The sequence below is a fragment of the Quercus lobata genome, chromosome 11 (genome assembly GCF_001633185.2).
Source record: "Quercus lobata isolate SW786 chromosome 11, ValleyOak3.0 Primary Assembly, whole genome shotgun sequence".
NCBI classification, from domain to species: domain Eukaryota; kingdom Viridiplantae; phylum Streptophyta; class Magnoliopsida; order Fagales; family Fagaceae; genus Quercus; species Quercus lobata.
The window spans coordinates 51,288,714-51,312,845 of NC_044914.1; the positions used below are offsets into that span (position 1 = coordinate 51,288,714).

Sequence of the window (24,132 nt, forward strand, 5' to 3'; positions counted from 1 at the left end):
CTTAGTCTTGCACTGTGACTTCCATCACCCTTGCTACTTTAGGAATGATGTCTGTTCTACATCAAATATAAAGTTGCCAATAGCCATAAATATTGTAAATTTTATTAACATATCCTGAGATTTAGGTTAATGCCAACTAGACCCAAAACTTTTTAAAACTAATTAATTTGATGCTTAAATCTTACTGAGTCTCTAAATACTAATAAGTCAGTGAGTCATTTTTCACAACATTATTTAAGGACTAATTTGATGTTAGAGACAGAATTAATTAGTTTTAGAAAGTTTTGAATATGGTTAACAGCAACCCAAACATCAAGTTATGTTCATGGAATTTATCCGATAAATAAAATTTGGCATTCTGCGTTTTTCTATCCACCAAGAAATGGACGGTACTCTATGCATTGTCAGAAAAGTAAACAAAGCTCAGAGTAATTTGCTATGTCATTTTCTCACTTTTTATCTTCTTCAACAACTGAATACGCGCGAGATTTCTACTAAAGTTGGTGGAAATTTCTTGGAAACAGCATAACTATTGACGAAAACAATTTGGTTCTTCTGTAAATAAATATAGATGTTAGGGGCATTTGAAAAAGACGAAAGCTTCCAAGAATTTTCCTATTCCACGTAAATGGCTAGCTTTTCAAAGTCTTTTCTTGAAGACTTTACATTCTACTACTTTTATTACATCCTTTCATCTTGTTTCTTGGAATGGTGTGGTAAACAAACTGGAAGCAGATATAATAGTCTGATTTAAACAAAGAAAAAGCCGAAAAATTTTACTGAAGGCCATCTCCACAGATCTTCTAAAAGAACAAGACTGCAAAAGCAATTCTCTCAAGGTGAACTAGAGACCAGCAAACGTCAGTATCTTCTTCACTCATCCCTACCATTGCAATTCTCTCAAGGTGAGCCTCTTTTCAATTTCTCTTCTCTTCTCATCTTTTCCTTTTTCTTTGATTTTTTGGAGTTAAATTTTAGAGTGAAATGAAACGAAGTTTATAAATTTGATTTACAGTAAAAAGAAAGTAGTGAGTTTTACTTTAAAAATACTGAATTTTTTTTTTTAATTTGAAACTTAGAAGATTAAATTGAATAAAAATAAAATGAAATAACTTAAATGAGTTTCAGTCAAAATTTAAAAGTTTACATTTGCATTTTTTATTATCTCGATTTATCTTGTTATTTATCATTTATTTAACTACCAGTAAAAGGACGGAAGCTCCCAAAAAGACATTTTTGGTAGGAAATTCACATCAGACTACACGTCTTGGTGGGTTTGTACAAGTCATTTACATGTATTTGTAGGCCCAACTTTGGTTCGAAAATCAAATAGAAAAGACATTGGATTCGAACATTGTGTGTTTCAGAAAAGCAAGAAAATTATAGTACGTGGTTGTGGCATTCGTCCCCTGTGATATTGAAGCTACCACACAACCACCACCTTCAACCTCCAGGCTCCAGTCATCAAAAAAAGGTAAGCCACTTTTTTTCTTTTTCCTTTTTTTTTTTTTTTTTTTTTTTTCTTCATGTGTTCACTCATTCCTTATAATTCCCACTTTATCACATCTTTGACCTTCTCAATCTTCTGCTCGTATGTAGACTTCAATGACTTCCACTCACCGGTGGGAGTATGATGTCTTCTTAAGCTTCAGAGGTGAAGATACTCGCTATGGTTTTACACGCCATTTATATAAAGCTTTGTGTGACAAAGACATTTACACCTTCATGGACAATAAACTTCGGAGGGGAGAAAAAATTTCTGAGGAACTTCTCAAAACCATCAAAAGGTCAATGATATCGGTTATTGTGTTCTCTGAAAATTATGCATCTTCCAAATGGTGTTTGGACGAACTAGTTTGGATTCTTGAGTGTAGAAAAAATTTTGGTCAATTGGTTTTACCAGTTTTTTATGGAATAGATCCATCAGAAGTACGTAAACAAGAAGGAAAGTTTGGGGTAGCATTGGCTAAACATGAAAAAAATTTCACGGATAACATTGGCAAAGTGCACATTTGGAGGGCAGCTCTAAAAGAAGTTGGCAGTTTTTCTGGATTCCATTACAATAATGAGTATGTACCTAACAATTAGTATCATGCATTCATGGTTTTTTTTTTTTTTTTTTTAATGGTTTGTCATAACCACTATATGAAATTGTTCTATTTTGGTAATATCTTTAACTATGAAGGTAGTCGCTAGTTAGGTTACAAAGAAAATTTTAATCTTACGAATTAAGAGTTTCTTCCACATATTTTTTGATAAAAGATTTAAGAAAAATCTCTTAATCATTTCAATCAGGTATCATATGTGGGTTTCCAATTAGTTTGGTTCCTCACCTATGCGAAGTTTTCATGCAACTACTTGATAGAAGAATAAAACTGATTTCCCATACAAAAAAGACAAACTATTAAATTTAAATATAGTTTGGTTCCCAAGTCTATGAATTATGTACTTGCCATTTAATTTAATTAAAAATGTACCACCTTTTCTCCATTAAAAAAAAAAAAAATGTACGACTTACTTGTTAATTGTAACGCACAAACCCGTTCGGGCCGTTCTCCCCCTCAACCCTTATTCATGTGGCAAAAGTAAAAAAAATAAAATAAATAAATAATGCAAAAACTATATATCTAGAATTTTGCTTATCTTCATACTTACATTTTCCAGCTAATTCATTTCCTAACATGCTTTTTATGCTATGTGATTGGCAGTTGTCTTGAATCTAAATTTATCCAAGGACTTATCGAACGGATATCAAATACAACATTAAACCGCACACGATTATTCGTTGCTAAATACCCAATTGGAGTAGATTCTCATGCAACAAAAATTGAAAAGCTTTTAAATATTGAGTTGAATGATATTCGAGTGGTGGCGATCCATGGCCTTGGCGGAATAGGTAAGACTACAATCGTAAAAGCTGTATATAACAAAATTGTTGATGGCTTTGAAGGAAGCTCGTTTCTAGAGAATGTTAAAGAAAGGTTTAGGACAAATGATGGCATAAAACAACTACAGGAGATACTTCTTTCTAAGCTCTTAGGGGATGGAAATTTAAAGGTGGACAACATATCTAGAGGAATCACTTTGATAATGGAAAGACTTCGCCATAAAAGAGTTCTTTTAGTTCTTGATGATGTGGATGAACAGAAGCAAATAGAAAATTTGCTTGGAAAATGTGATTGGTTAGCTCCGGGAAGTAGAATCCTTATAACCACAAGAGATAAGCATGTGTTAACCACTCTTGAACAAGATACTCTAACCTATAAGGTTGATGAAATGGACCAACATGAAGCTTGTGAACTTTTTAGTTTGTATGCCTTCCAAACAAATGAACCTGAGGAAGCTTACTTGCAACTTTCAAACCAGTTTATCAATTATGCCAATGGCCTTCCACTAGCTTTAGAAATAATAGGTTCTGATTTGCGTAGAAGACGTTTATGTGAATGGGAAAGTGCATTAAAGAAGTATAAAAAGATACCCAACAAGAAAATTATAGAAATACTCAAAATTAGTTATGAAGGATTGGACCAAAGTGAAAAGGATATTTTCCTCGATATTGCATTTTTCTTCAACAGGAAACAGAAAGATTATGTTGTAAATATATTAGAGGCATGTGATTTATTTCCAAATTCTGGTATTCCAAAACTTATTGACAAGTGTTTGATAACAATTGATTGGTATGGCATTTTATCAATGCATAACTTGCTACAACAGATGGGAGAGGAAATTGTTCAACAAGAATCACCACAAGCGCCTGGAAAACGAACTAGGCTACAGGATTATGCGGATGCTTTTACTGTACTGACAGCAAATACGGTATGTCTTTTTCTTCGCTTCTTTCTCTCTTTTAATCAATTTAGAAGAAATTAATTACTTTCTTTAACTTTTATTAATGTTGAAGCAATACAAGCTTATCAACATATTTTTTTGTTTAATTTTTTATATTTCTGGAGAATTCAATTGCATAGTGTTGTTCACTTAATGCTTTGTTCAACCAGGGAACGAATAAAATTCGAGGCATAATACTGTGGCCACCTAGACCTGTAACATTGGAAGTTCATGCTCAAGCTTTCAGAAGGATGAAAAATATCAAGTTTCTTATAGTTAATAATGTATATATTGATGGATTTTTGGAATATCTCCCCAACAGTTTAGTATTACTGGATTGGCCTAATTGGTCCTTGTCCTTGCCATCCAATTTTTGTCCTCAACAACTTGTCTACTTGAACATGCCCCATAGTAACATTAGAATACATAAGTTATTCAAGCAGGTATGATTATTAGTTTTCTTAATTAAGATTAATTTCTACAGTTCATTTTAAAGCTTGTTGAAGATAATTGTTATTTCCTTCTACAGGTTTTGCCTTTTGAAAATTTGAAAGGAATCAATCTCAGAGGTTGTGAATCCATCCAGAAATTACCTGACTTGTGGGCTCCAAATTTAGAGATATTAGACCTTTCTTATTGTACAAATTTAGTTAAGATTCATAAGCCTGCTGGATTTCTTGATAAGCTTAAAAGTTGGAAACTTTCTAATTGCAAAAATCTTCGAGCTCTTCCTAGAAGACTTAAGTTCAAATCTCTTGAAGATTTTAGTCTTGGTTCTTGTGAGTCCATTGAAGAATTACCTGAGTTGTGTGCCCCAAATTTAAAGATATTAAATCTTCGTTCTTGTAAAAATTTAGTTAAAGTTCATGAGTCTATTGGATATCTTGATAAACTTAAAGATTGGTATCTCAGTGATTGTGGAAAACTTCAAATTCTTCCAAGAAGACTTCCGTGGAAATCTCTTAAAAATTTTCTCCTTAATGGCTGCACAAGCCTTGAGAACTTCATTGATATTGATTCAGAAATGAAATGCTTATCGGTTCTATATATAGAAGGGAGTGGTACTAGAGAATCACTTTCCTCAAGATGCACAAGCCTTGAGAGGAACTTTCTAGATAGCATCTATAAATTCCAAAATATCATAGTTTTACGTATTTCTACTAACCTACCAAGACCAAGCTGCAATTCTTTTCATGGCTGTGTCGGATATTCATTTCCACAGTTAAAAACGCTTTATCTCTTTGGTGAAAATGTAACTGAATTAGATTTTCTGGAGTTCGATTACTTTCCCGCATTGACACGGCTAGATCTACGAAACACCAGTACCATTACCATCCCCGAAAGCTTTATCAAATTTACTACATTAAGACATCTTATTATATTAGATTGCAAGCACTTTGAGGAAATTCAAGGATTCCCACAATCTTTAGAGCATTTGGTGGCTAGAAATTGCCCATCATGGAATCGAAAATCATCAAACAAAATATCGAGTCAGGTCTTTCTCTATCACTCTCTCGCTCTTAGTTATAAAGAAATAATTGTATTGCCTTTCCCCAAATACCTAACTCGATATGCCAAACTGCAGGTTATTGCTAAAAAAATTGCTAAATGGAAGCAAGAGGGAGAAAGTCAAGGCGTTTTAGCAGATAGAGTACATGAAGGAGAGAGAAATCAACTGCACTCTAACGAATCTTCGCATTCGCTTTACCGCTCGATTGGTGACTTTGAAGCACCAGGGTTTGAGATTCCAGATGAGTTCAACGACCGAAATGATGGAAATTCCATTTCATTCTTGGTTGGTCGTAATTCCAGATGCATTCCTATTGCTGTTTGTGTTACCTTTGTACCGACAAATGAATCTTTTAGTTATGTGGTTGAATTTGTCGTCAATGGTTGTTCAAAATTTCAGTGGACTGGGGCTTCCGATGAAGGAAGTGAATCTTGTCGTATATGGTTTATTTCTGAATCTATGTACGAATGGGAGAAGAAGTCGAGGGACTCAAATCTATCTAAACAGAGTCATTTTGAGGTTATCTGTAGAATCAGTAGGTACAGAGGTTTAGGTTACAGAAAGCCAATGAATCCTGCGGCTATCCCAAAAAAGTTGGGGATCCATGTAGAATGCATCTGTTGTCCTCATAAATCTTCCATCCCTGATTCCCTGCCTTTACTACCTCTGTTCCCCACGTCTTACAGTGAAGGAGATTCAGTGCATGCAATTGCAATGGAAACAACAAATACTAATGTGTTTGAATATGATTTGAAGAGACTTCATGGTTATTTGAATGTGTCATTTTCGTTCCCTATTGACCCCGAGGTCCACCCTTTAATACCACTTCCTTATTCCTCAAATATGGATCATGAGGCTTTCAAAACTGTAAGTGATTTGGGGCATTTGAAGGACTTTCGCAATGATGGGTATGATCTGAGCTTATCACTAAATGACTCAGATGCAAGTGAACGAGAGCCTCCTCAGGTACCTGATACATCTAATGGGTCTAATTTTGGATTGGGCCAGATAGATTTGGCTGGCTTGACTGTTAGTGGTGGGTTTGATTTGGGTTCGTCTTCAGTGACCCATGAATTTATGAATGATGACTTTGATTTGTATCTGTCTCCACCCTCGAAGAAAAAGAGGACATCTTGATCAAGCTTTGAAGAATTATGCCTCTCTTCCTTCCCCCTGATTCCCATCTCCTCCAACTCCAAGTTAGTTCCCTTCACTTGTAAGTATTTACAACTTCAACCCCCCTCACGGCCTCACCCCCATTTTATATGAAATTTTTTTTTAATGTACAATTGAGTGCTTTGTTTGTTTCTTGGGCATATATATCTTAAAAAGTTCTTTTATGGTGATGAATTGGGCTTGTTTCAGCTTGTGTTATTGAAGTTTTTGTTATGTTCTACATGCTTGGCTATTGTATGAGTAATAATAAGTTCAGTGAACTATTCACGGCCTTTGTGGTCATGTGGTATTTGTTTTTCAATCAAAACAGTTTATCAAGTAGAAAGAGAGTTTTTAGAATGGAAGATAATTACCCTATTGAGACTGTGTAGCTGTCTATGTTTGTTTAGTCAAGTAATAGTAATAGAGAATGTACTCTTTAACAGTGCATAATTTGATTATTCATTGAGTTAGTTGTGTGACACAATTAAATTCTGCTGCTTGGAAGGCGTTTCACCAAAAACAATATTAAATATTCGAGGACTTCATCAAATGCTTGGTCTGCATGAACAAAAAGCAAATGTTTAATGAGGTCCTTGACAAGGTTATTTCTAGAGCACAATCTTGGAACGCTAAAATCCTATCCCAAGCTTCCAAAATTACTCGTTAAATCCGTCCTAGCATCTATTCCCACCTATACTTCCTCTACCTTCTACCTTTCAAAAAACATTTGTTCCAAAATTGATGTCTTAAGAAATTTACTTGAGGTCACTTTGAGGACAAGAATTCTTTTTTCCCAATGTCCTGGACCAAGGTTTGTAAGCCCAAAGATTGTGCACATGTATATATGCACACCAATAGAATTCCTTTCACGCGTAGTTTGAAGAGTACTAGCCCACTTCTTCTCTCCATCAAATGCTAATAAGCTCTTACACATTCTGCAATTATAAATTCACCAATTATTATTTTGTGTTTGTAAATTTCCGAACCATTTCTCTTCCTTATCTCTCTCACCTCTTAAACTTATTTCTCCTCTATGGCATTCACACACAACCTCACATAATATGAGCACCTATATAGTGCAAAAGCTCTCTTCCTGTAGAAATTTAGCTTTGTATTGATCCAAAATGCGAAAAACAATCACTATATTTACCCCAAAAATAAAATTGTTTTTCTTCTTTTTGACTTTTTTATTTTTTATTTTTATTTATTTTTATACCATTCAAAGGGAGAAAACAGGGAGTTTGTTACAAATAGTTGGTCTAGACCAGCATGGGTGAAATGGCATTGAGTTGATATATTAGCTACATAACAGACACAGTTTATAACAACTTTGGGAACAAAAAGCATCTTCAAAACGAAGCCATTTTGATGAAGGGAAGATAGATCATCCATCATCGTCCTCTCCTGCCAGTTTGGGTTCCTTTCTTTGTTGACAGTTTGGACCAATCTTCTGCTATTGCTTAGGATTAGTACTTGATGAAAGCCAGCGTTCCTAGCTTTTATAGATGCCTCCACCAGAGCTTCTTGAGATGCCCCATAAGCTGAGTCTACTGCACTACTAGCTACACCACAAAACATAAGTCTCCCCCTGCATATTCTGGCCTCATAAGCATACGCACTCCTCCTTGCTCTCTTCCTCCTGACTCCAGCAATTTTGATCATTAGGTGCCAAGGCCCTGCTAGTGACCGAGTGCCTGAGATTGTCTCCTTAGCATTCCTGTTGATGTATGCATTTTTTGTAGGAGTTTCCTGGTACCTGCAAGAAAGGTTTTGAGCTTTTAGAATTACTTCCATGGGGTTAGGTTGTTTGCCTTCATGAACCACAGTGTTTCTGTGGTTCCAGATTGTCCAAAATGTAGTGAAAATGGCTTGAAGATAAATCATTGACTCAGCCTCCAGTTTTTTGTGTCTGTCTAATAAATTCCCAACCCGTTGCTGCACCGAGACATTGGCTAGATCAGGTATGAACAGCTAACAGAGATCCATGCCAGCAAGCTCTAGCAAAAGGTCAAGACAGAAACAGGTGAGTTGTGGCTTCATCTTCATCATTACACGGGGCAGGTGCTTTAGGTTGGTATTCCTCTATTTTTTAGACTTAGGAGAGTGGGGAAGCCATCATGCATAAGCTTCCACATAAAGTTGCAGATTCTCAGGGGGACTTTTACTTTCCAGATCAGATTCCAAACCCCTCTATGGACATGATTCTGTCTGAAAGGATTTGTGGAAAGGCAGTGAGAGTCCTCAAGAAGCAGATTGTAGGCATTCTTTTTGACATTTTTTTTCCTATGGCAGAGTCAATGACCGCACCAACATGGACATCAAACAGTCTTCCATGACCATGAGGTCCATTTCATGCCTCTTCTTCTTCCCTAATTTTTTTCCCTATGTCAACTGTTCTATTTGAAAATTTCCATTGGATTGTTTTCTGAACGATTATTCAGGAAATTCGTTGGGATTATTTTGTTTACTATTTTTATATTTTTTATTTTTTCTCTTTTGGAACTAACAACTGTTACAGTTTTGAAATCAATAGCGTTGACCATTGGTAGTTTCATTACATCTTATCAAGCCCTTAGATTAAATAGCATTGGCCTTTGGATTGACCCCTTAGAAATTGCCTGCAACTTGTCTGTCAAAATACTTGACTATAAGATTTTTGTGACATTAGGGCTTTGAAAGTGTATTTCTAGGATCCTTTGACTATTGTGTTTGTTATACTTGAGTTGTGAGGTTTGGATTGATGCTTTAGGAGACAAAGAAAACCTTAAATTTTCAATATGTTAGAACTCCATCTAATTTAAAATTGTTAAGTCCCTTTTAAGTCAAGTTTTTGTGTTTTAAGAATTTGCATGAGCAGTTGGTCTATTGAGAATTACATCAATTATTATTGCTGGCTTTGACACAAACCTTATGAGAGCAAAATATCCATTGTATTATGTGGATAGATGACTTGATTTGAAAATTTTCAATTGGTTAATTCTAATACAAAATGTCCTTTTTAGCTTATTGTATCCATTTCAATAAATCTTCATATTTTATTTATTTCTTCTTGCATTAGTTTTCACATAGCCAATAATATGTTATTGGGACAGTTATTGAATCACTCTGCGTCATCCCTCATCAAGCAATAAATCCCAATGGAAGAAAGCAATAACAGATTTTCATGTTGTTTGAACCCATAACCTGCATTAACATCGAATACATCTGAGTCTACCAGCCTTTGCTGTTTCAAGATGCTATTGTAAATGGGGTAAAACTTGCAACCGATAATTCTTCTTTTTCTTTTCTTTTTTGTTCTTATTTTGTTGGTAGGGTGATTGAAGTGACACGTGGTGGGTCCAAAATTTAATATTAAATTTAGTCTCTTAAGAGTTAAATGAACTGTTATATATTAAAATTAGAATTAACTTCTAACCTTGTATATACTTCCTTATAATGCTTCTCAAATACACTTGAATAAATCAAAGAGCTGAATAAATCCGGAGCGAGAGGCACAAAACTTGGTGTTTCATCTACTGCTAAAACAAATGCAAGTGCCAAAAGCAGATAAAGGCTCTTATTACTTCCTCAAACTTATGAGATTCTTATTTTCCTTGAGACCCCTCATAAACTTAATAGTGGGTACATAATTTGCGATGCATGTAAGCATTCAAGAATGTCTTCAATTGTCGAATATGAGAACTTTCCCATGGGTAGGGTGCATAGAACAAAAAGCAAATGTTTAATGAGGTCCTTGACAAGGTTATTTCTAGAGCACAATCTTGGAACGCTAAAATCCTATCCCAAGCTTCCAAAATTACTCGTTAAATCCGTCCTAGCATCTATTCCCACCTATACTTCCTCTACCTTCTACCTTTCAAAAAACATTTGTTCCAAAATTGATGTCTTAAGAAATTTACTTGAGGTCACTTTGAGGACAAGAATTCTTTTTTCCCAATGTCCTGGACCAAGGTTTGTAAGCCCAAAGATTGTGCACATGTATATATGCACACCAATAGAATTCCTTTCACGCGTAGTTTGAAGAGTACTAGCCCACTTCTTCTCTCCATCAAATGCTAATAAGCTCTTACACATTCTGCAATTATAAATTCACCAATTATTATTTTGTGTTTGTAAATTTCCGAACCATTTCTCTTCCTTATCTCTCTCACCTCTTAAACTTATTTCTCCTCTATGGCATTCACACACAACCTCACATAATATGAGCACCTATATAGTGCAAAAGCTCTCTTCCTGTAGAAATTTAGCTTTGTATTGATCCAAAATGCGAAAAACAATCACTATATTTACCCCAAAAATAAAATTGTTTTTCTTCTTTTTGACTTTTTTATTTTTTATTTTTATTTATTTTTATACCATTCAAAGGGAGAAAACAGGGAGTTTGTTACAAATAGTTGGTCTAGACCAGCATGGGTGAAATGGCATTGAGTTGATATATTAGCTACATAACAGACACAGTTTATAACAACTTTGGGAACAAAAAGCATCTTCAAAACGAAGCCATTTTGATGAAGGGAAGATAGATCATCCATCATCGTCCTCTCCTGCCAGTTTGGGTTCCTTTCTTTGTTGACAGTTTGGACCAATCTTCTGCTATTGCTTAGGATTAGTACTTGATGAAAGCCAGCGTTCCTAGCTTTTATAGATGCCTCCACCAGAGCTTCTTGAGATGCCCCATAAGCTGAGTCTACTGCACTACTAGCTACACCACAAAACATAAGTCTCCCCCTGCATATTCTGGCCTCATAAGCATACGCACTCCTCCTTGCTCTCTTCCTCCTGACTCCAGCAATTTTGATCATTAGGTGCCAAGGCCCTGCTAGTGACCGAGTGCCTGAGATTGTCTCCTTAGCATTCCTGTTGATGTATGCATTTTTTGTAGGAGTTTCCTGGTACCTGCAAGAAAGGTTTTGAGCTTTTAGAATTACTTCCATGGGGTTAGGTTGTTTGCCTTCATGAACCACAGTGTTTCTGTGGTTCCAGATTGTCCAAAATGTAGTGAAAATGGCTTGAAGATAAATCATTGACTCAGCCTCCAGTTTTTTGTGTCTGTCTAATAAATTCCCAACCCGTTGCTGCACCGAGACATTGGCTAGATCAGGTATGAACAGCTAACAGAGATCCATGCCAGCAAGCTCTAGCAAAAGGTCAAGACAGAAACAGGTGAGTTGTGGCTTCATCTTCATCATTACACGGGGCAGGTGCTTTAGGTTGGTATTCCTCTATTTTTTAGACTTAGGAGAGTGGGGAAGCCATCATGCATAAGCTTCCACATAAAGTTGCAGATTCTCAGGGGGACTTTTACTTTCCAGATCAGATTCCAAACCCCTCTATGGACATGATTCTGTCTGAAAGGATTTGTGGAAAGGCAGTGAGAGTCCTCAAGAAGCAGATTGTAGGCATTCTTTTTGACATTTTTTTTCCTATGGCAGAGTCAATGACCGCACCAACATGGACATCAAACAGTCTTCCATGACCATGAGGTCCATTTCATGCCTCTTCTTCTTCCCTAATTTTTTTCCCTATGTCAACTGTTCTATTTGAAAATTTCCATTGGATTGTTTTCTGAACGATTATTCAGGAAATTCGTTGGGATTATTTTGTTTACTATTTTTATATTTTTTATTTTTTCTCTTTTGGAACTAACAACTGTTACAGTTTTGAAATCAATAGCGTTGACCATTGGTAGTTTCATTACATCTTATCAAGCCCTTAGATTAAATAGCATTGGCCTTTGGATTGACCCCTTAGAAATTGCCTGCAACTTGTCTGTCAAAATACTTGACTATAAGATTTTTGTGACATTAGGGCTTTGAAAGTGTATTTCTAGGATCCTTTGACTATTGTGTTTGTTATACTTGAGTTGTGAGGTTTGGATTGATGCTTTAGGAGACAAAGAAAACCTTAAATTTTCAATATGTTAGAACTCCATCTAATTTAAAATTGTTAAGTCCCTTTTAAGTCAAGTTTTTGTGTTTTAAGAATTTGCATGAGCAGTTGGTCTATTGAGAATTACATCAATTATTATTGCTGGCTTTGACACAAACCTTATGAGAGCAAAATATCCATTGTATTATGTGGATAGATGACTTGATTTGAAAATTTTCAATTGGTTAATTCTAATACAAAATGTCCTTTTTAGCTTATTGTATCCATTTCAATAAATCTTCATATTTTATTTATTTCTTCTTGCATTAGTTTTCACATAGCCAATAATATGTTATTGGGACAGTTATTGAATCACTCTGCGTCATCCCTCATCAAGCAATAAATCCCAATGGAAGAAAGCAATAACAGATTTTCATGTTGTTTGAACCCATAACCTGCATTAACATCGAATACATCTGAGTCTACCAGCCTTTGCTGTTTCAAGATGCTATTGTAAATGGGGTAAAACTTGCAACCGATAATTCTTCTTTTTCTTTTCTTTTTTGTTCTTATTTTGTTGGTAGGGTGATTGAAGTGACACGTGGTGGGTCCAAAATTTAATATTAAATTTAGTCTCTTAAGAGTTAAATGAACTGTTATATATTAAAATTAGAATTAACTTCTAACCTTGTATATACTTCCTTATAATGCTTCTCAAATACACTTGAATAAATCAAAGAGCTGAATAAATCCGGAGCGAGAGGCACAAAACTTGGTGTTTCATCTACTGCTAAAACAAATGCAAGTGCCAAAAGCAGATAAAGGCTCTTATTACTTCCTCAAACTTATGAGATTCTTATTTTCCTTGAGACCCCTCATAAACTTAATAGTGGGTACATAATTTGCGATGCATGTAAGCATTCAAGAATGTCTTCAATTGTCGAATATGAGAACTTTCCCATGGGTAGGGTGCATAATATACTTGGTGAATGATAAGCTGAATCCTCAAGAAAGTTCATTTATATGGCTCATTTGTATTTGATGCAACTAGAAACCTTTTCTTTTTTTTTCTTTTTTTTTGGTAGAAACTGTATTTTCATATAATTAAGAACTTTAGTGGAATAATGGATATGATAAACAAGTTTGAAAAGATGAGTTTCTTATTTGAATGCATGGAATTCTCAGATTTTTAAATTATTCTCAATTTTATTTAATGGCATGTCATTTTATGTTCATGTGTTTCATATATCATCCAATGATGGGTAAACAAAATTAATGGGTAAGGAAGTTTAAGTGAGTAATCATTTTTTCTTATTCTAGAATTCCTAATGCATGTAGAATGGTCAGGAGGAAGAGAAATAAGAAGAATGGTGCGGGTGGTGGTACAATCATGGTCCCCTAATCCTACGCTGATGGAGGTTAAGAACGTTCTTCAAACTTAGTTACTGCCTTTATTTTTCTCTTTTAGAGGGTTTTGTATGATTGTTGAAGTTGGAAAAGTGAGATAAATGGGTTTATTGAGATTTGAGGATCAGTTAAATGATGGAGCTTGCATATGTTCTTTTCAAGAGAGAATGTGCTATCAATTTTTTGTTATTTTGATGTGCAGGTTATTTTATTTTCTTGAATATAATTCTTTTGAAGTTCCTCACCTTTGATGACCAATTCATGGACATATTTGGGCATAAGGCTCTTATTAGTAGTTGGAACTAAGTTTTGGAATTTGAAAATTTCCTCTTTATTTTTAAGTGAATATTCCCCATTGTGTTTTAAGCATTTGTAGAATGTAGAATAAAAATCAGTTAACGTGACTTCTCACTAAATAACTAATTCACCTACAGACCTACTAACTTGGCTCCCCATACTTTTTATTTTCCATGAGTGATTAGTAATTTTTTTATTTTTAGGAAAGCCATCATGTTATGTAAACCATCATGTTATGTATGTATTTGTCTTCTTTATTTGGTTATTAGAAAGGATTAAAACAATGTCAAAGACATTTTTGTAAGGTGGTTCATGACTTCATTCTCAACCATTTAAGTAACTAAAATACTATTACTTTATTCTGCCGTTTATCCTAAAAAAAAAACTATTAGATTGATGAAACTGAACATCAAACTAACTAGTTTTTTTTTTTCCAGAGGCAACCTTACTGGGTCATCTACCATGAGCTGGTGATGACTACAAAGGAGTACACACGAAAGGTCATGGTTATAGATCCTAAATGGCTTGTGGAAATGGCGCCTGGATTTTTCAAGGTGGCAGATTCTACAAAGCTGAGCTAGTGAAAACGACAAGAAAGGATTGAGCCACTTTATGACAGACATCACGAGCCGAATTCTTGGCGTTTGAGTAAACGCCGTGCTTGAGATGTCTCGATGTTATTCATTTTGATTATGGGTATTGCTATAAATCGGAATGGTGCTGTTTGCACGGTTTTCCCTTGTTATTTGATGTGGTTCATTCAGCAAGAGAGAAATAACCGGCACTTTGAGGATTCAGAAAAAACTATTTCAGATCTTAAGCTATTCTTTTTAAGACTCTTTCGGACTAGGTTGTAGCGTTAGGTTTTCGTTCTTTTGTTTCAGTTCATGGTTTAATGGACTTTTGTACTTTATGTGCTTGATTTTATTGTAAAAGGGAGTTGCTAGTTCTATTCAGATTATTGTTACACTACAAGAATTTTATTGTATTATTATTGTTACACTACATGAACTTCATTATAAAAGAGAGCTGCCCGTTCTATGCACTGTTTTCAGTCATTAACCAGTTGTTGTAAACCCAGTCTAAAAAATTCATCAAAACCATGCTACAATAGAGAAGGTAAAATTCTTAATGGTGGCATAAAACTATTAAGTGTTTTCTTAGATACAGTTTGTTGCATTTAGTTTATTATGACACACACATGTTCCTATTAAAAATATTGTTTTACATGTTGACATCATGTACACATGGCACTAAATTACTATGATAATAAGAAACCCACGTCCACTTGAAATTTATTTCCCACTGAAGATGATAAAATATAGAGCCTGATGGGCCTACCTTAATGGGCCTGACGGATTGGAACTATTGGGCCTGCGTAAAGATGGTCCCACGCGCTTTGAAGGCCCATCGCTGACAGACATAGTAAGGGCCCATGATCCGAAATCTCTATCGCCTAGAAAAGCCCTAAGATCCAAAAAGGGAAATCCTTGCTCACCACGCTTTGGAGAATTTGTATTAGAGTCCCACATTGGAAATATCTGGAGGTCAAGAAGAAAAGCCAACTCTCTACCACTATAAAAGGACTAACACTTTCACAAATCAAGGTACGATTAATTGACCCTCTCTAGCGCTCTAGAGTGAAGAGACGAATTCTGACTTGACCTTCGGAGAGTGTTTGGCCGGCACCACACCGGTGCTCTCTAAAGGTTTTCTTTCGATCTTTCTTGTTGTGCAGGTTCGCTTTGAGTCGCGAGTACGGTGTGACCTATTGGTGACAATTTTCAACATCATCAGTTGGCGCCGTCTGTGGGAAACGTGTAGCACTTCATCGCTTCCTAGACAAAAGAGTTACATGGTACTCACTCGCTCAATGGCAACCACGAATGACGTTCAAGAAGAAGAAGCCCCTACGACTGCCCTTGAGAAACAGGTCAGGACGCTCGCCACAGCCGTGGAGCGCCTCACCAAACAAAACCACGACCTAGAAGAGCAGCTGAACCAAAAGAATGCCGCGGTCAATAACCAAGGAGCGGATCAAGAAGGGACCAGCGCTGAAAGGAGAAATCAGGACGGATCACAGGAGAGTAACGCCCCGAGCAGACCAGTGCGACGGGACATTAGCATCCCTTCCCTGACGGATACGGCTCCACAATCCATCATCGCGGAGATGCAGGCGATTAAGGAACAGATGGATGTAATGATGAACGCTCTCAAGGGACGAGTGTCAAGTGATCTTGACGACCTTGTCAACCGGACTGACTCGCCATTCACGACAACCGTCAACTCCTTCCCCCTGCCGAATAAGTTTCGTATGCCAAATATGGATAGTTATGACGGAGTCAAGGACCCTCTAGATCACCTAGAGACCTTCAAGACCCTGATGCACCTTCAGGGAGTGGCAGACGCGATTATGTGCAGGGCCTTTCCTACAACCTTAAAGGGCGCAGCAAGGATTTGGTTCAGCCGGCTAGCGCCCAACTCCATCAGCACCTTCAAGGAACTAAGTGCTCAATTTACTACGCACTTCATCGGAGGACATCGGCATAGAAAATCCACGGCTTGTTTAATGAATATCAAGCAGCGAGAGGAGGAGACGTTGCGGGCCTACATATCACGCTTCAATAAGGAAGCGCTCTCGATCGACGAAGCCGACGACAAGATATTGGTAGCAGCATTCACGAATGGGCTGAAGGGGGGTAAGTTTTTGTTCTCCCTATACAAAAACGACCCCAAGACCATGTCGGAGGTGCTTTACAGGGCCACCAAATATATGAATGCTGAAGACGCGCTATTAGCCCGAGAAGATAGACCCAAGAAAAGAGACAGACAAGAGGATCCCCGACAGGACCAGGGGCGGAAGAAAGGAAGGATGGGAGACCGAAGGGAGGACAGACGTCCAAAACCCACGGGCGGAAGGTTCACAAGTTTCACCCCGTTAACCGCGCCGATAGACCAAGTCCTAATGCAGATTAAAGACGAAGGGTCCCTGACGTTCCCAGGAAAGCTGAAGAGTGATCCCAGCAAAAGGTCCAGAGACAAATATTGCCGCTTCCATCGTGACCACGGCCACGACACGGCCGATTGCTACGACTTGAAGCAGCAGATCGAAGCCCTTATCCGACAAGGAAAGCTGCAGAAGTTCGTCAACAAGAGGAGAACGGATCAACCCCCACAAGAACAACACCCCCGCCGAGAAAACGAGCGACCAAGACCCCCATTAGGGGACATAAGAATGATAATCGGAGGAACTGCTGCGGCCGGATCGTCAAAAAAGGCTCGCAAAACATACCTTCGGATGGTACAGAATGTCCAGTTGGCGGGCATAGTGCCAAAGATAGCAAAAAGAGAAAGCCCTGTTGTTGGGTTCTCGGAAGAGGATGCACAGCGCCTACACCATCCACACGACGATGCCCTCATCGTCAGCATGCGGACAGGAGACTACAACATGCACCGAGTGTTGATCGACAACGGCAGCTCGGCCGATATCTTGTACTATCCAGCATTCCAGCAAATGAGGATTGATAGGGAGCAGCTAATACCGACAAACGCCCCGCTCGTTGGTTTCGGAGGGAGTAGGGTATTCCCTTTGGGCGCGGTAACGTTACCGGTGACAGTAGGAGATTACCCCCAACAAATCACCAGGAACGTGACATTCTTGGTGGTCGATTGCTCGTCCGCCTACAATGCTATTCTTGGACAACCTACGCTCAACTCGTGGAAGGCGGTAACATCAACTTACCACCTAATGATCAAGTTCCCAACGGAGTATGGGGTAGGAGAGTTACGCGGAAGTCAAGTTGCTGCACGAGAATGCTACGTAGCTATGATGGAGATGCAAGACCAAATCCAGGCCTTGAACATAGAAGAGCACCGAACGATGGCAGAACCCACAGAGAAGCTGGAGGAGATTACTCTTGACAGTTCCAATCCGGACAGAACAACCAAGATCGGAACGCTTGCCAAACCCGCAATCCGTCAAGAGCTCGTAGCTTTCTTGAGGAGCAGTAAAGATGTGTTCGCCTGGAGCCATGACAATATGCCGGGAATCGATCCCTCGGTCATGGTACACAAATTGAATGTATTGCCCTCATTTCCACCCGTCCGACAAAAGAAGAGAGTGTTCGCACCGGAACGAGACCAAGCAATAGCGGAAGAGGTCCGCAAACTCCAAGAGGCAAGTTTCATCAGGGAAGTCTACTATCCCGATTAGCTGGCGAATGTGGTAATGGTGAAGAAAGCGAGCGGCAAGTGGCGGATGTGCGTGGATTTCACCGATCTTAACAAAGCGTGCCCTAAAGATAGCTATCCCCTTCCAAGGGTCGACGTCCTAGTAGACTCGACGGCTCAACACCAATTACTAAGCTTCATGGATGCTTTCTCGGGTTATAACCAGATCCGCATGCACGAGGCCGATCAGGAGAAGACTTCATTCGTAACCAGCCAAGGACTATTCTGTTACAAAGTAATGCCATTCGGCCTGAAGAATGCGGGGGCAACATACCAAAGGCTAATGAACAAGATGTTCGCGCAGCAAATCGGGAGGAATGTCCAAGTCTATGTCGACGACATGCTGGTAAAGAGCCGGAAGGAGGAAGACCACCTGGAAGATCTTAAGGAAACATTCGGTACGCTTCGATCCTACAACATGAAACTCAATCTGGGAAAGTGCGCATTCGGCGTAACGGCAGGCAAATTCCTAGGGTTCATGGTATCCCAGAGGGGGATTGAGGCTAACCCGGACAAAATCCGAGCCATAGTAGAGATGGCCCCCCCGCAAAATGTGAAGGAGATACAAAGCCTTAACGGCAAGATAGCGGCATTAAATAGATTCGTGTCGAGAGCCACGGACAAGTGCTTGCCCTTCTTTCGCACATTAAAGAAATCCTTCGAGTGGACGGACGAGTGTCAACGAGCGTTCGAGGAATTAAAGGCATACCTATCTTCACCACCCCTATTGAGTCCCTCGCAACCTGGTGAAGAACTTTTCCTCTACTTGGCTGTCTCCTCTGTCGCCGTCAGCGCGGCCTTAATTAGAGAAGAGGATAATGCACAGAAGCCTGTATACTACGCCAGCCGGGCGCTCCGCGGTGTCGAAGAAAGATACCAACCTATGGAGAAACTCGCTTTTGCATTGGTCACGGCGGCTCGCAAGCTCAAACCCTACTTTCAAGCCCATACCATGAACGTAATGACCGACAAGCCCTTGCGAAGGGCACTGAGTAATCCTGAAACCGCAGGTCGACTGACGCTGTGGGCAATAGAATTGAGTGAGTTTGATATCAAGTACCGTCCGCGTGTGGCCATTAAAGGACAAGTTGTAGCCGACTTCATAGCAGAGTTTACGCGTGACGAGGACAAGGGGGCAGAAGAACCCCCCCAGTGGAGCATCTACACCGACGGATCATCCAATCGGCGAATTGGAGGGGCCAGCATAGTATTGCTGTCACCTGAAGGAGACAAGATCGAATGTATGGTCCGTCTCGACTTACCCATTACCAACAATGAAGCAGAATATGAAGCGGTGGCGGCAGGACTCGACCTAGCCAAAGCCGCCGGAGCTGAAAGTGTGGTCGTTTATTGCGACTCTCAAGTCGTGACTAATCAAGTAAACGGAGATTATGAATGCAAGGGGGAAAGGTTGAAGAGATATCTTGATCAAGTAAGGGCGAGAGCCAACGGGCTAAAAGCGATGGTCGTCTAAATCCCCAGGGGAGAAAATGAGCTCGCCGATCGGCTAGCCAAAGCCGCTTCAGCAGAACATATGATGACACCGGGTAATGTACTTTCCTTTGTTCAACTCTTTCCACTAATAGACCCCGACAACATGCAGGAGATACGCTCCGAAAGAAACTGGACTACTCAGATAACTTCATACTTAAAGGACGGGTTACTGCCAGAAGAGAAGGAGGCAGCGAGAAAGCTAAAAGTCCAAGCGGCAAGGTTCGTCTTGATAAAAGACATTCTTTATAAGAGAGGTTTCTCCCGCCCTTATCTAAGATGCCTCGGGGTCGAAGAGGCAGACTACGTAATGAGGGAAGTACACGAAGGGATATGCGGAAACCATTCTGGATCGCGGTCGTTGGTGCACAAACTGGTACGAGCTGGATATTACTGGCCAACCATGCAGAAGGATGCCGAGTCTTACGTTAAAAGCTGCGACAAATGCCAGAGGTTCAGCAATTTTATAGGACAGCCAGCTGAGGAGCTGACCCCTATAACGGCTTCATGGCCGTTCGCTCAGTGGGGACTAGATATCATGGGACCTTTCCCAACGGCAGTAAGGCAGCTAAAGTTCTTGGTAGTAGGTATTGACTACTTCACAAAATGGGTAGAAGCGGAAGCCTTGGCCACCATTACAGAAAAGCACATTAGAAGTTTTGTCTGGCGGTGCATCGTATGCAGGTTTGGTATTCCTAGAGTCCTTGTCTCAGATAACGGGAGGCAGTTCGACAACGGCCACTTCCGGGATTTCTGCACACAGCTAGGAATAAAAAACCACTACTCATCACCCGCCCATCCTCAGGCTAATGGCCAGGTTGAAGTCACGAACCGATTCCTGTTAAAGATTATCAAGACTCGGCTCGAGGGGGCAAAGAGCATATGGCCCGAAGAATTGCCGAGCATACTGTGGGCATACAGGACAACGGCGAGGACTCCAACAGGAGAGACGCCATTCTAACTGACATACGGGAGTGAGGCGGTCATCCTAGCAGAAGTTGGGCTCACAAGTTACAGGGTTCACAACCATGACGAAAGCAGGAACGACGAATCTATGAGGCTACAGCTGGACCTGATAGATGAGGTAAGGTCGGCGGCGGAGCAAAGGATCGCCAAATACCAGGATCGCATGGCCAGACATTACAACTCCCGGGTCCGACACAGAAACTTCCAAGTAGGAGACCTCGTACTCAGGAGGGTCATAGATGCAACTAGAGACCCTACACAGGGAAAACTCGGCCCCAACTGGGAAGGACCTTATAGAGTCACGGCATGGAAAAGGAAAGGAACATACCACCTGGAGACAACAGATGGAGAGAAGCTACAGCATCCATGGAATGCCGAGCATTTGAGAAAATACTACCAGTGATAGTAACACGGCGAATGGCAACCAATTTTCTTTTTGGCTTTTTAAGCTTTTTATAAGTTTTTCTTTTAACTGTTTTTCTTTTGCTACAATCTTGTCATGCCTTTTTTAAGCCCAAGGGGGCAGGCACTTTTCCTTTACGCATCTCTATAATTAGATACAATTATGATCTTCTACTTGGATGTCATTACAATTGTCCACAAAGTTAACGAAAGCTAGTTAAAAGTCCATGAGACAGACGAATACAAAATGAAGTCCACAAGATGGACGGGGCATCCTAAAGGGATGATAACATCCTACAGGGATGACAACTTAAAGTCCACAAGATGGACGGAGCATCCCACAGGGATGATAACATCCTACGGGGATGATAACTTAAAGTCCGCAAGATGAACGGATAAAAAATGAAGTCCACAAGATGGACGGATCATCCTAAAGTGATGATAACATCTTACAGGGATGATAACTTAAAGTCCACAAGATGGACGAACACAAAATAAAGTCCACAAAATGGACGGACCATCTTACAGGGATGATATCATCCTACAGGGATGATTACTTGAAATCAACAAGATGGACGTCCGACGGATCGTCCCAGAAGGATAACTACATAGTCCACAAGATGGACGGATCGCCATAACAGTAAAAGAACGTGTCCGCAAAGTGGACGGACGACGACCATATAAGAACTGTCCACAAAGTGGATGGATCACCGAAAAGGTGAAAATATTTTACAAGTCCATAAAGTGGACGGTATAGCCGCCACAAAGTGGACGGATCACCCAAAACGGTGAATAATTTTACAAGTCCATAAAGTGGACGGTATAGCCGCCACAAAGTGGACGGATCACCCAAAACGATGAATAATTTTATAAGTCCATAAATTGGACGGTATAACCACCACAAGGTGAACGGATCATCGACTCGATAAAAAGCTGCCCACAAAAGTGGACGGACCATAAAAACGGCTGAAATAATTATGCTCCGAAAACGGACGATTCTAAAACGCCCACGAAGTGGACGAACAACAAGACGATAAAGGTCAGCCACCACAAAGTGAACGGATAGTATATCCTATCCGTAATAGACGGGTCCGATTAGAGGTGAGGAAAGCTTTTAAAAGTGGACGGATCAACAGACCAGTTTGTCCAAATTAACACTTAACATACAAGAAGACGGAGAGAAAAATCCTTAACGGATACAAATACTTAACCAGCAACAAAAATATGCGTAAACATATAATGAAAGAAAAACATTGTTCGGTACAAAAGCTAACTTAAAACAAACCGTCTTCAAAGTACTAAGAACATATAAAAAAGGGGACGGATCCTCCTCAACATTTACAAGAGATTAATCTACTTTCTTGGGGTCGGCAACAGGAACCTCCTTCGGCACAGCGGACTCTCCGTCACCCTGAGCTGTTTCGTCTCCGAAGAGGTCCTCCGTATTTTCTGAAGCGACGGGCAGAGCAGATGTCTGATCTTGATCACTAACGGTTATCATGGACACGTCCAGATCTAGGTAGGCCTTTTTTATCTGACGGAGTGCATCGTCAAAGCCTTGAAGGAACGATCCCCCCAGCTCCTTCAACAAAGCCTCAAAGTCGCGATACTCATTGACGGCATCCTCCCTGGCCTGACGGAGTTTCTTCTTCAAATCCTTTACCTCATCTTCTTTACCCTTCAAGGCCTTCCCAGTTTCCTCCGTCCTCTGTTCAAACTCTTTCCTGGTCTTCTCAGACAGTTCGAACTTATTCTCCATTGTGGACTTCCACTTATGCAGTTGGCTAAGCTCCTCCTCCGTCTGCTCAGCTTTTGACCGTACACGTTCCAGAGCCGCTTCACGGTTGAGGCAGCGGTCCATCAAGCCCTTCATCATAACCAAGGACTGAAATAAACAAAATTAAAAGGGTGTTAAATAGAAAACTAAGAGTGGACGGACATACAATGACGGATAAAAAAGGTTACCTGTGCAACGGCGAATAACCCCGTCTCCCCCATTGCCTCCGTCGAATGATTCCCCAGATCCTCATAATCCTCTGCGGAAATTATCGACGAAAGCTTCTCCAAAGCAAACTTCGAGTCGTCACGGAGAAGGGGAGGGGGCTTCTCCTCGCTGACGGGTGGGGCCTGCATGAAGCCCTTACCGGATCCATGTTTAGCTAGGGTGACGGTCTTAGCACCCTCAGCCATCAAGCCCACAACGGGTTCCAATGGAACCTTCGGCTGCTTGTATGGACGGTCAGACATTGGCGGCTGCTTCCTCTTAGCCGACGACCCCGGCACCTTGGGAACCACAATCTCACCCGTCTTCTTTTGCTCGACGGCTAGCGATTTTATCATTGCCCTTCTCTTTGCGTCGTCCATTTCTGCAATACAGGATGGATGAAGATGTTTTCTCAAATTGAAGGCTAATTTCAAGAGTAAAAGTTGACAGACTCACGTTTGTGTATTCTTTCGTCGTATCTAATAGCCTCTTGGGTGGGCTCAGGACCGTCACAGTACCAATGAATGGTCTTCGGATTCACCAATTTAGCCCAGGTCCTTTCCTCCGGCTTAGTTTTTCTGCAAACCTTTTCAAGGAAACTAAATTCCTCGAGGCTAACTTGCGGGCGCCGTCTACCTGCAGAGAAAGACGATTAAGATATACACATAAAAATGGACGGATATGAAAGCATTGCAAGATTAAGACGGGTGCATACGCGACTGATTTATCACTGCCCAGGTTGTGTCAACGGGCAGGTACTCCGTCTCCCCTGGACGGTTCATCCATCTGTCACCCTCTAGGAAGAAGTAACGACTCTTCCAGTCTCTATTTGAGTCTGGGGTCTCAAAGATCACCTTCAACAAGGGGCTCCGACTAGCAAAACTATACATCCCCCTTGACCCAGAAATCTCGTCTGGACGGTAACAGTGAAGAAATTCACGGACCGTCAGTCTCCTTTCTCCATTCGACATTGCACCATAAAGAATCTCCA

General features: G+C 39.9%; 2 protein-coding genes across 18 annotated transcripts; one reads left to right on the top strand and one right to left on the bottom strand.

Moving 5' to 3' along the window:
* Nucleotides 1-512: 512 nt before the first annotated feature.
* On the top strand, nucleotides 513-15,024 carry LOC115967952 (TMV resistance protein N-like). 17 transcript variants are annotated; one of them, XM_031087123.1, is made up of 9 exons: nucleotides 514-905; nucleotides 1,206-1,474; nucleotides 1,600-2,069; nucleotides 2,709-3,594; nucleotides 3,715-3,816; nucleotides 3,999-4,271; nucleotides 4,358-5,323; nucleotides 5,414-6,554; nucleotides 13,703-14,453. In XM_031087123.1, exons 3-8 carry the CDS (start codon nucleotides 1,606-1,608, stop codon nucleotides 6,473-6,475), a joined length of 3,753 nt encoding a protein of 1,250 aa, XP_030942983.1. In that variant the 5' UTR covers nucleotides 514-905; nucleotides 1,206-1,474; nucleotides 1,600-1,605; the 3' UTR covers nucleotides 6,476-6,554; nucleotides 13,703-14,453. The 17 variants fall into 17 exon arrangements, with proteins under 17 accessions (XP_030942973.1, XP_030942983.1, XP_030942979.1 ...); XM_031087115.1 differs by lacking the exon at nucleotides 13,703-14,453 and adding exons at nucleotides 8,789-8,839; nucleotides 9,589-10,188 and having other exon boundaries at nucleotides 515-905; nucleotides 2,709-3,816; XM_031087110.1 differs by adding an exon at nucleotides 14,506-15,024 and having other exon boundaries at nucleotides 516-905; nucleotides 2,709-3,816; nucleotides 13,685-13,782.
* LOC115967957 lies at nucleotides 7,436-8,426 on the bottom strand. Its single transcript, XM_031087137.1, has 2 exons — nucleotides 8,110-8,426; nucleotides 7,436-8,073 (listed from the first exon to the last, which is right to left on the bottom strand). Exons 1-2 carry the CDS (start codon nucleotides 8,378-8,380, stop codon nucleotides 7,697-7,699), a joined length of 648 nt encoding a protein of 215 aa, XP_030942997.1. The 5' UTR covers nucleotides 8,381-8,426; the 3' UTR covers nucleotides 7,436-7,696.
* Nucleotides 15,025-24,132: the final 9,108 nt, after the last annotated feature.

What these genes read in the sequence shown, in the direction of transcription:
- LOC115967957 (XM_031087137.1), bottom strand. Translation starts at nt 8,380, where the DNA reads ATGATTTATCTTCAAGCCATTTTCACTACATTTTGGACAATCTGGAAC. An exon ending in GAGAGCAAGGAGGAGTGCGT is followed by an intron (nt 8,074 to 8,109) that starts ATGCTTATGAGG and finishes GGGGGAGACTTA; the next exon opens with TGTTTTGTGGTGTAGCTAGT.
- LOC115967952 (XM_031087113.1), top strand. Translation starts at nt 1,606, where the DNA reads ATGACTTCCACTCACCGGTGGGAGTATGATGTCTTCTTAAGCTTCAGA. An exon ending in GGATTCCATTACAATAATGA is followed by an intron (nt 2,070 to 2,708) that starts GTATGTACCTAA and finishes TGTGATTGGCAG; the next exon opens with TTGTCTTGAATCTAAATTTA. An exon ending in CTGTACTGACAGCAAATACG is followed by an intron (nt 3,817 to 3,998) that starts GTATGTCTTTTT and finishes TTGTTCAACCAG; the next exon opens with GGAACGAATAAAATTCGAGG.